The sequence below is a fragment of the Haliotis rubra genome, unplaced genomic scaffold (genome assembly GCF_003918875.1).
Source record: "Haliotis rubra isolate DU_JTF1 unplaced genomic scaffold, ASM391887v1 Scf279, whole genome shotgun sequence".
In the NCBI taxonomy this organism is placed as follows: Eukaryota; Metazoa; Mollusca; class Gastropoda; order Lepetellida; family Haliotidae; genus Haliotis; species Haliotis rubra.
The window spans coordinates 359,482-371,608 of NW_025766880.1; the positions used below are offsets into that span (position 1 = coordinate 359,482).

A 12,127-nucleotide genomic window follows, 5' to 3' on the forward strand; every position below is an offset into this window, starting at 1 on the left:
ATCTGTGATAGAAAGCCATTGTTGAAGCAAAGCAATCTGTCACAGAAATGTCACTGAATCTGTTATAGGAAGCCATTGTTACAGTGAAGCCACAGTCACTTTAAAGCCATGTATCCTGCACTAGGAAGCCGTTGTTACATTACAATCTGTGAATCTGTCATAGGAAGTCATTGTCACAGTAAAGGCGTTGTACCTCTGACAGGGAGGCTTGATATACAGCAAACAAGCTGATGAATATTTAACAATGAAGCATACAACCAAGGTACACCTTGTCCTATAGTCAGTGAACATGTTCATCCATTTACACAGCTGTAACTGACCTGATGGAAGGTGACCAGGAAGTCATCAAAGTGTGGCATCAAATGGTGTCGGATACTTGGGGCGACCTTGATTCCTACCTGGAAATGATGGACATATACACAAATACATAGGTCTGTATCGATATAAACTTATTTGGTACTCACTTGCTTGTGTGGCAGTGAGTGCATAAATGTATACATGCATGTGTGCATGATGTCATTTAATGGGATATGCCTTGAGTTCTTTCATCATTCACCAGCAGAATGAGTGTGTGAGTGAATGAGTGAGTATGTTTTTACGCCGCTTTTAGCAATATTCAAGCAATATCACGGCGGGGGACACCAGAAATAGGCTTCACACATTGTGCCCATGTGGGGATTCGAACCCGGGTCTTCGGTGGGACGAGCGGGCGCTTTAACCACTATGCTACCCCACCGACCCCCAGCAGAATGAGCAAGAAGTGACTCTGAAACATTGTGTTTACACTAGTGCTGGTATTGGCATACAACCTGCGATATGATACATGATGTTGCTAAAATTTTAGTCACGATGATATATTGCTAAAGTATCGTGCACAGAAGCTGCGATATGATACGAATCCCGATATAAGGGTGACGATACGATACGCATGACGATACTTAAATATTTAATTCTTACACCAACTATAAAACATCTGAATATCAAAACAAAACCATTTTAAAGAATTTCGTCAAATTCCGCCAGCGTTTTTCAATGTTCATTCGGAAACAACATAATTCAGTTTATACACGGACTTTGTGAATGATAATAACATGTGAGCGCTGTCTGACACAGGTCTTGATGCAAGAATTTCTGAGAAAACGCTTACTTATGAAAGGAAAATAAGTAAGCAAATAGTTTAATAATCAAACAAAAGTGAGTCTTGACAGATATCGCGATTTGGCAATATTGCCCATTTGAAGTATCCTATTGGGATATATGACAATGTAAAACTTTGTTTGATTCACTGTATCGGCGGCCAATGGATCGATGTATCGATGCGTATCGATGAATCGTCACACCACTAGTTTACAAAATAAAGAAGCTGATATCCCCAAATGTCTTTGACTGTCGAGCATGATGGCTGACATCATCTGAAATTCTTGATCGGTTTAATCTCAACCACTCCCTACATACATGCGCTCAGACACTGAGTAATGCACTGACAAGGGTACTTAAGTATGACTTATATTTGATCGTTATACAGTGTGCCTCTCTGACTTACCCGAGACAGGTAGCACCTTGAGTAGCTGGCAACCAGTGGATCACCGATTCCTCTCGTCATGTTAGCCAGACGAAGAAGAGCATCAGAGTATTCTCTGGGAGAAAATCAAATGTCTGTTATGCTTGTTTAGTTCAGAGTGAGAAGGTGACTCTGGTATCTGCTCAGAAAGTGTAGACAGGGTTCACAGTTCAACTTTGTTATTCTTTCAGTGTGACATGTCATTACAGGTGCTAGTACCTTTGTCAAGCAAGAGACAGGCGCCATTACCTTTATAAACTATACAGCAGGTGCCTGCACCTCTATCAAACATGAGGAAGTGCCAGCAACTTTATCAAGTAAGATATTTGCCACCACCTCTATCAAACATGTGACAGGTGCCAGACTCTTACTGAAAGCAAGTTATTAAGACATGTGCATCTGTACCAACAACACTGTATTAAAACAATGACAGTACACGTTTACTCTGAATGTGTGGATAAAGACATTTAACGACATAATTTACAAGATTGATTTAGGTTAATGCTATTTTTAGCAATATTTTAGCAAAATCACAGAGAAAGAACTTTAGAAATGGGTTTCATATTTCATAGCCACCAAGCCCCTCCCTCCCTAATTGCTGTCTTAATCATTAAGCTACCATATCCACCGTTTATAACCATATTGTCTGATTCTGAAACCTACCCAGGGTTAAGGAAGCTGTAACACTTGAGTATGGCGGTCTCCACGTAAAACCGGGGTATCAACTCTCGGATGGAAGCTATCTTGAAGAACCAGTTCCGGCATGTCTCTTTGGCTGATTCTGGCACCTGCTCGGGGGTGAACTTTTCTGCAAAAGTAATATTATGACAGTCTTCACGGACACTGGGAAACAAGGGCAGTACAGGTCAGTGTAGGAGGTATGTTATAAGCTGTGGGTATGTTGGTGTAGTGCTGATTGGTTGCTGGGGTTAATGTTTGGATCAGGAAGCAGGGTGGGATTTGGTGCCATGGAGCAGATAGTAGAGGGTAGCGGTTTGTGTGGGATGGTAGTGTTTAAATAGGCTCATAACAGATGTTTTGGGTTAAGATGTAGTGTTTTGGGCTGGGAGTTATACAGATATATAGCCTTTGGGTAGGGAGTTATACAGACATACTGGAGTGTACGAGTTCAACACTTCATTAAGCAGTATTCAAGTTATAGCACAGTGTTTCAGCTTAGTACTAGGGAAAAACATGAAATAATGTAGGTCTTACCCGGTAGATATTTAACACATTGGTCTGGTGCTGAGACATCACAAGTGGGGCAAATCATGATCTGAACCTTTAATCCCAGGTGTTTGTGCACCAAAGGGACACAACTCTGCACAGTGAGTTACCTTAATGACTGGGCCCTGGGTCCCTGGCAGATAGGGAAATGATGTGGGAGTAGTAGACAGGGGAAGTGATTTGGCCAGGAGATAGATAGGTTAGTGATTAGGATGGGGGTAGAGAGGGGAAGTGATTTGGTCAGGATATAGACAGGGTTAGTGATTAGGATGGGTAGACAGTGGAAGGAAGTGATTAGGGTTGAGGGGTAAACAGGGTATTGTGCCAGGTAGATAAATGGATAGCATGCCATTTCAGGTGGGAGTTAGATAGGGTAGTGTTTCAGACAAGGGTAGTGGATGTGTACTATCACAAACATACCTGGAAGCTTGACGGGTACTCCACTTCCTGGGGGGTAATACTGGGCCTTCTCTCTCAGTCGGTCATAAACCAGGGCGCCCTGAAAACACAGGTGAGACAGCAATATAAATCACCTGTGTCACCTGTATGTCAAGGTGTATCACATGACTGAAGACATCTTGATTCATAGACAATTATCATTTTATGTCACTTCATTTGAAAGATTGATGAGCTCACCAAATGTATCCAGGATGTCTGTTATGAGGACAAACTTGCTGGGGTAGAATGGTATCACAGACACATCAGCCAGCAGCTTGGAGCACTGCAACAAGCAAACACCTCAACAGGACTGGAACAAAACCAGGAAACTCCTCATACATGCATATCAGACAAAACTCTCCACCCTCTCCAGCAGCAGCAAACGTATTTGTTCATGATGGAAAGACAAAATACAATGTCTTCCAAAAGTCCTTTGCCTTATAGGGAAGGTGTGACTGAATGTGTTTAAGCATCTTTTAGCTGCTCTGATGTCACAGCAGCTTATATATGTAGTAGGGCGTGGAGTCATCCCACAGATGACATCCTTACCTTGTCAGCTTGCTGACGGGGTTAACCTCTTTGGTCATGTGGACAAGGCGTCTCACTTCTGATCAGAAGGTCTGTGGTTTGAATCCCAGCACTAGACTTGGAAACTTTATGGCTGCTACGTATAAGGTACTCAAAACAAGTAAAGAACATCCAGTCCGTTCATATACTGAGGGAAACAATGGCAGTGTTCCTTTATTTATACTCAGATTTCCTCCAAGAGTGCTATCTTCAGTGCCTTGACTCTCTGATGACCTATCTGTATGGCTATCTTCAGAGCCTTGACTCTCTGATGACCTACCTGTAGGCTATCTTCAGAGCCTTGACTCTCTGATGACCTACCTGTAGGCTATCTTCAGAGCCTTGACTCTCTGATGACCTACCTGTATGGCTATCTTCAGAGCCTTGACTCTCTGATGACCTACCTGTAGGCTATCTTCAGTGCCTTGACTCTCTGATGACCTACCTGTATGGCTATCTTCAGAGCCTTGACTCTCTGATGACCTACCTGTATGGCTATCTTCAGTGCCTTGACTCTCTGATGACCTACCTGTAGGCTATCTTCAGAGCCTTGACTCTCTGATGACCTACCTGTATGGCTATCTTCAGTGCCTTGACTCTCTGATGACCTACCTGTATGGCTATCTTCAGTGCCTTGACTCTCTGATGACCTACCTGTATGGCTATCTTCAGTGCCTTGACTCTCTGATGACCTACCTGTATGGCTATCTTCAGTGCCTTGACTCTCTGATGACCTACCTGTATGGCTATCTTCAGTGCCTTGACTCTCTGATGACCTACCTGTATGGCTATCTTCAGTGCCTTGACTCTCTGATGACCTACCTGTATGGCTATCTTCAGTGCCTTGACTCTCTGATGACCTACCTGTATGGCTATCTTCAGTGCCTTGACTCTCTGATGACCTACCTGTATGGCTATCTTCAGAGCCTTGACTCTCTGATGACCTACCTGTATGGCTATCTTCAGAGCCTTGACTCTCTGATGACCTACCTGTAGGCTATCTTCAGTGCCTTGACTCTCTCTGATGACCTACCTGTATGGCTATCTTCAGAGCCTTGACTCTCTGATGACCTACCTGTATGGCTATCTTCTTCAGAGCCTTGACTCTCTGATGACCTACCTGTAGGCTATCTTCAGAGCCTTGACTCTCTGATGACCTACCTGTAGGCTATCTTCAGTGCCTTGACTCTCTGATGACCTACCTGTATGGCTATCTTCTGAGTGCCTTGACTCTCTGATGACCTACCTGTAGGCTATCTTCAGTGCCTTGACTCTCTGATGACCTACCTGTATGGCTATCTTCAGAGCCTTGACTCTCTGATGACCTACCTGTATGGCTATCTTCAGTGCCTTGACTCTCTGATGACCTACCTGTATGGCTATCTTCAGAGCCTTGACTCTCTGATGACCTACCTGTATGGCTATCTTCAGAGCCTTGACTCTCTGATGACCTACCTGTATGGCTATCTTCAGTGCCTTGACTCTCTGATGACCTACCTGTAGGCTATCTTCAGAGCCTTGACTCTCTGATGACCTACCTGTATGGCTATCTTCAGAGCCTTGACTCTCTGATGACCTACCTGTAGGCTATCTTCAGAGCCTTGACTCTCTGATGACCTACCTGTATGGCTATCTTCAGAGCCTTGACTCTCTGATGACCTACCTGTAGGCTGGCTATCTTCAGAGCCTTGACTCTCTGATGACCTACCTGTATGGCTATCTTCAGTGCCTTGACTCTCTGATGACCTACCTGTATGGCTATCTTCAGTGCCTTGACTCTCTGATGACCTACCTGTAGGCTATCTTCAGTGCCTTGACTCTCTGATGACCTACCTGTATGGCTATCTTCAGAGCCTTGACTCTCTGATGACCTACCTGTAGGCTATCTTCAGAGCCTTGACTCTCTGATGACCTACCTGTATGGCTATCTTCAGTGCCTTGACTCTCTGATGACCTACCTGTATGGCTATCTTCAGAGCCTTGACTCTCTGATGACCTACCTGTAGGCTATCTTCAGTGCCTTGACTCTCTGATGACCTACCTGTATGGCTATCTTCAGTGCCTTGACTCTCTGATGACCTACCTGTAGGCTATCTTCAGAGCCTTGACTCTCTGATGACCTACCTGTATGGCTATCTTCAGAGCCTTGACTCTCTGATGACCTACCTGTAGGCTATCTTCAGAGCCTTGACTCTCTGATGACCTACCTGTATGGCTATCTTCAGTGCCTTGACTCTCTGATGACCTACCTGTATGGCTATCTTCAGAGCCTTGACTCTCTGATGACCTACCTGTAGGCTATCTTCAGTGCCTTGACTCTCTGATGACCTACCTGTATGGCTATCTTCAGTGCCTTGACTCTCTGATGACCTACCTGTATGGCTATCTTCAGTGCCTTGACTCTCTGATGACCTACCTGTAGGCTATCTTCAGAGTGCCTTGACTCTCTGATGACCTACCTGTATGGCTATCTTCAGAGCCTTGACTCTCTGATGACCTACCTGTAGGCTATCTTCAGAGCCTTGACTCTCTGATGACCTACCTGTATGGCTATCTTCAGTGCCTTGACTCTCTGATGACCTACCTGTATGGCTATCTTCAGTGCCTTGACTCTCTGATGACCTACCTGTATGGCTATCTTCAGTGCCTTGACTCTCTGATGACCTACCTGTATGGCTATCTTCAGAGCCTTGACTCTCTGATGACCTACCTGTATGGCTATCTTCAGTGCCTTGACTCTCTGATGACCTACCTGTATGGCTATCTTCAGTGCCTTGACTCTCTGATGACCTACCTGTATGGCTATCTTCAGTGCCTTGACTCTCTGATGACCTACCTGTATGGCTATCTTCAGAGCCTTGACTCTCTGATGACCTACCTGTATGGCTATCTTCAGTGCCTTGACTCTCTGATGACCTACCTGTATGGCTATCTTCAGTGCCTTGACTCTCTGATGACCTACCTGTATGGCTATCTTCAGTGCCTTGACTCTCTGATGACCTACCTGTATGGCTATCTTCAGTGCCTTGACTCTCTGATGACCTACCTGTATGGCTATCTTCAGAGCCTTGACTCTCTGATGACCTACCTGTATGGCTATCTTCAGTGCCTTGACTCTCTGATGACCTACCTGTATGGCTATCTTCAGTGCCTTGACTCTCTGATGACCTACCTGTAGGCTATCTTCAGTGCCTTGACTCTCTGATGACCTACCTGTATGGCTATCTTCAGTGCCTTGACTCTCTGATGACCTACCTGTATGGCTATCTTCAGTGCCTTGACTCTCTGATGACCTACCTGTATGGCTATCTTCAGAGCCTTGACTCTCTGATGACCTACCTGTATGGCTATCTTCAGTGCCTTGACTCTCTGATGACCTACCTGTATGGCTATCTTCAGTGCCTTGACTCTCTGATGACCTACCTGTATGGCTATCTTCAGTGCCTTGACTCTCTGATGACCTACCTGTAGGCTATCTTCAGTGCCTTGACTCTCTGATGACCTACCTGTATGGCTATCTTCAGTGCCTTGACTCTCTGATGACCTACCTGTATGGCTATCTTCAGTGCCTTGACTCTCTGATGACCTACCTGTATGGCTATCTTCAGCCTTGCCTGATGACCTCTCAGTGCCTTGACCTGATGACCTGTATGGCTATCTTCAGTGCCTTGACTCTCTGATGACCTACCTGTATGGCTATCTTCAGTGCCTTGACTCTCTGATGACCTACCTGTATGGCTATCTTCAGAGCCTTGACTCTCTGGTCCTGGTCCCAGGCATTGATGAGAGCCTGGTTTAGCTCATCAATTCTCTTGACATAATCTTGTTGACTCAAGTTGAGCATCTCCTGCACAGAGCCCTGTGAAACAAACAGCATGACACTGTACTTGGTCAAATTACAATCTCATTTCTGACTTTTTTCACAGAAGCCAACTTTTGAGTAAGTGTTAAAATATCTCATGATCAGATAGTAAGACTTGTATGCTTACCTCCTCAAAGTCATCCAGCTGTTCCAGTCTGTTCTTCACCTTGTCGCTGACAGTGGTAGTCTGGGCCTTCATCACCACTAAACACAGATATATCGTGTATATAACAGACTCTGCCTTCATCACCATTAAACACATATATATTGTGTATATCACACAGCCTGAGCCTTCATCACCACTAAACACATATATATCTCATGTATATCGCACAGTCTGGGCTTTCATCGCAACTAAACATATATATATCATGTATATCACACAGTCTGGGCCTCCATCACTACTAAAGACATATATATAGCGTGTACATCTCACCATCGGGGGGCCCGTGAAGATCAGCGGTAGAATAGGTCTTCAGCAACCCATGCTTGCTACAAAAGGCGACTATGCTTGTCGTAAGAGGCGACTAACGGGATCGGGTGGTCAGGCTCGCTGACTTGGTTGACACATGTCATCGGTTGCCAATTGCGCAGATTGATGCTCATGCTGTTGATCACTGGATTGTCTGGTCCAGACTCAATTATTTACAGACCGCCGCCATATAGCTGGAATATTGCTGAGTGTGGCGTAAAACTAAACTCACTCACTCACTCACAACTGGGACCTTCATTACAACTAAACACATATATATCATGTATATTATGCAATCAGTACATTCATCACCCCTAAACCCTTACCTCACCTCCATCTCCACACACATTTGTTTCCAAAGTGAACATGGATGCATTGAACCCAAAAGGTGTTGAGCATATATTTTCATTAAATAAAGCAATAAACAGGGGATATACTGAACTCGGCTCTGTATTACAATGTCTGTGTGGAAGCATGGTTTTCTTCATATGACATAGGAAGCATACAATATTAGTTTTACAGGAAATACTAATGAATGAAGCACAAGACTTAATGTGATGCCTGAGAAACAATTCCTCCCTCTTAAGTCCCGTTTCAATGTGTTAACACTTAATATATCTAATCTCACCTCTCTCTTTGTCAGAAGCAGAGAGGAAGCTGGTTGTGATGGACAGTTTTTCTGACGTGGTGAACTTGGCCAGAATGCTCCCCTTCTTGGCTGACCATGGTTCAAATGTCTCGTCCAACTCCTGCGCTTCCTCCTTCTCCTGAAATCATATTTTACTGTAGTACACTGACCGATACACCTCATGTTTCATTTCTTGTCTAACACTGACTCACTAAGCTAAAGGACAATAGCCTGTAACTGATCGTGTCTGAGCCATACATACTTGTGGTTGACATTCTGAGCAACAATTCCCAACTTTCGGGTACTATGACACATAACCAACGATGTCACTGTGCCTGACCATTCCACTGACTGAGTCTCTTGTAGCTGAGTCCCACCCAGTAACTTATGGGGGACTCATCTACTTGGTATTCTACACTCCCCTATTCCCCACAACACTCATTTCATATTACATGTTCAGGGTATGGATGATAACATGTTACAGAAAATGAGTGGGTGGTGGGGGTTGTCAGCAAATTACGACACATTCCTCAGACCAACCCCACCCCCAAAATGTCACCATCTTCCACTTACCTGGAAGCTGCGACTCCTAGCTGGCTTCACATCCACAGTGGCTGCAAGCTGTGAGAGGGGGTCTGTGCCATCGAAGGCCACCCCCAGAGGTCCTGCACTCAGGGGGTCAACAAACTCAGATGATGCATTGCTCTTTGACTTGCTGCCTGATGCTCCTCTCTTCTCAGCCTTTGACACATGGGTAACCTTGATGAATAAATGATATCAATAGATGAATAAGAAGAACAGAGTACTGTTTACTCCTTTATGTTTCTTTGTGATTGCACACTCAGGGATCTATCTCAACCCAGAGGCTGATACTGGTCCCAAGTCTGCAGCAGAGGTAAGTAAAAATTTGTGAATCAGAATTAAATTTCATTATCAATGTTAAGTTGCATCAATACCAGATTTATGTCTTTGTAGAACTATTTGAATGTGGCAGGTTGACTGTCAACTGTGACATAATGGAATCGTATGCTGAAAAACCTGCCAACTGATGCTAATTTCTGGAGCAGAGTTGATTATTTACAAGCTGCCATGACTGTGAGAATACTGCTGACTCTTGCATAAAAAAACAAACAAATCATATAGACACTTAACTAAAACATTCACTGGTCCATGTGTTGCTCAGTGGAAGCTAAACAAGAGAACATTTTGTTTTTTCAATGATATTTATTGGTCCAAACTGTCTGATAAAACATATTGTCCATGATGAAAGAAAATAAGTTTACATAATAAACACTGAGTTATTCTGCCACTTACTGACTGATTTAAACTTCAGAACAATTTGGGTCTATTTTACAGATTTACAGAACTTCAATACTGACAGAAGGCCCAAAATAGTACTGCCTACTGATTCTTACTGTCCATCGACAAAAGGCCCAAATCTTTCTGATTAATGACTGATGGCCATACATCTTACTTCCTACTGAATGAAAGCCTCTGATCCCCATCTGAATACATACAGTGACTGCCTTGAGAGGATGTGACACAGCTTCTTCCCTGGGACTCTGTTCTTCCCGGCGTTCTACCTCATAGTCCCGTATTCGGGGCTGCCTGCATGGAAAACATTGTCAGTTGAGTCACTACCTATTACAAGGAATTCTTTGATGTCTCAAGCCAATGCACTTTTTCTTTAGTGCGATTAAGATGGCATGAAATTGAATTTCTATAGCATATCAAGCATATGACATGTCAATAGTATGCACAACAAGAGATAGTTTCAACGGATGCAGTTAGATATAAATGAAACAAAGATTTTGCTTCAAAATATGTTTTACAAACAAGTTTCACACCTGCCATGTTCATGAGCAAGGATTAGGACAGTTCAGAGTAGTCACTTCCGTTTGGTTTGAGTAGCGACATTCAGGCATATGGCCAAACATGTCATTATTGAAAACATAATTTATTCTTTCCTATTAAGCTGAATAATATATCTGTTACACCAAAATTGATTTAATAATATTGTCATGCCATTGCAATAATAGACAACTATTGCAATACTATTGTACTGGGGTGATACTACAATGCTATCACAACATCAAAGAGAGTCTCAACACTCACCCTTACCATGTGTACTGTATGTAGGCCTACTCTGTATTATTACTTTAAGGTGAAGTAAGGTGAAGTGAAACATTGTGTTCATCATTATTGTACTATATATAGTGATGTACGTGTGCATGTGGGTCTCTGCATGTACTCGTGAAATCTACTGAGAGGGTTATAGTGCTAAAGCTCCAAGATGACCCTACACCTTTCTGGTTGTAGGGATAAGTTGTCCACACACACACAACGCGCCCCACCCCCACCCCCACCCATACACATACACACACACACACACACACACATCCTCATTGTACACATAAATCTGGGATATATGTTGGCAATACTTAATTGTCTTAAAATGAGACACATGTCGAGAACAGAGTTGAACCGGAACAATAATACATCCATCTTAATGTTTATTGCCAATAACACGCCTATTGTGTCTCAGATGAATAACATCATTAACACTCGAAGACTTTGGTTTACTTTGGATCGAATATTGCAGGCTTGATGATGATTTTATGATAACATCGATATTCTGTTTTGCATAAATTGCACGCAGGGTGTATTTAACGTTTCTGTATTAATCGGCGACTGTAAAACACCCATATGAATCGAGGCTTCAGAATATCTATCATAAATAACACTAAATAGATATAAAAATATTTACAAAATTACCAACCATTCGTAGGCGGTGGCCATTTTCAGATCATGTGACAACCTATGCTCGATGACAGGACATAACTGTATCTGCGCTGTTCGGAGCAGCTCAGAACTGGGTTATTACCCGTGTAGCGGTCGCGCTGCAATTAACCAATAAAGACAGAAGTAAGGTATAGTGAGTGAGTAAAAAACATATCGTTGTATTTGCTTTACCATTAGAATTATTTATTTAAAAAATTAAACAGTAAAACGGTAAGTAATTTTAGTTGAAAGATACAAGATTGTTATGGTTAAAAGGATGTGTTTAACTTATAAATAACCTGGGAGTTTATGGGGTTATTTTAACGATGCAATAATACACTCCCCTCCGCCAGCCTCTCACCTTTACACACGCACGCACATGCATATCTAAAATTGCATATGTCCCGAGTAAGAGGTCTTTGTATTCCATGACCGACCGAACGCCATAGTAACATATCCATAATGTAAGTAAATGGTTAGGTTGGGGAGTTTGGGAGTTGACTATCTTACTTTCCATTTTGCCTTCGTGTATCCCCGATTATCTAGTTGTACTGTATTTTGGACACCTGTCAGTTTATGTATAAAATCTCA

At 43.1% G+C, this 12,127-nt stretch overlaps 1 protein-coding gene across 1 annotated transcript in view; it reads right to left on the reverse strand.

Annotated features, from left to right (window-relative positions):
- Positions 1-11,591, reverse strand: part of LOC124281069 (VPS35 endosomal protein-sorting factor-like) — a 28,527-nt gene extending 16,936 nt beyond the window's left edge. The window contains 11 exon segments of the mRNA XM_046717079.1: positions 321-398; positions 1,544-1,637; positions 2,225-2,369; positions 3,209-3,287; positions 3,399-3,509; positions 7,524-7,652; positions 7,783-7,859; positions 8,756-8,894; positions 9,329-9,514; positions 10,273-10,363; positions 11,535-11,591. Of these exon segments, the coding sequence (XP_046573035.1) occupies positions 321-398; positions 1,544-1,637; positions 2,225-2,369; positions 3,209-3,287; positions 3,399-3,509; positions 7,524-7,652; positions 7,783-7,859; positions 8,756-8,894; positions 9,329-9,514; positions 10,273-10,363; positions 11,535-11,554 (1,149 nt within the window). The 5' untranslated portion in view covers positions 11,555-11,591.
- Positions 11,592-12,127: the final 536 nt, after the last annotated feature.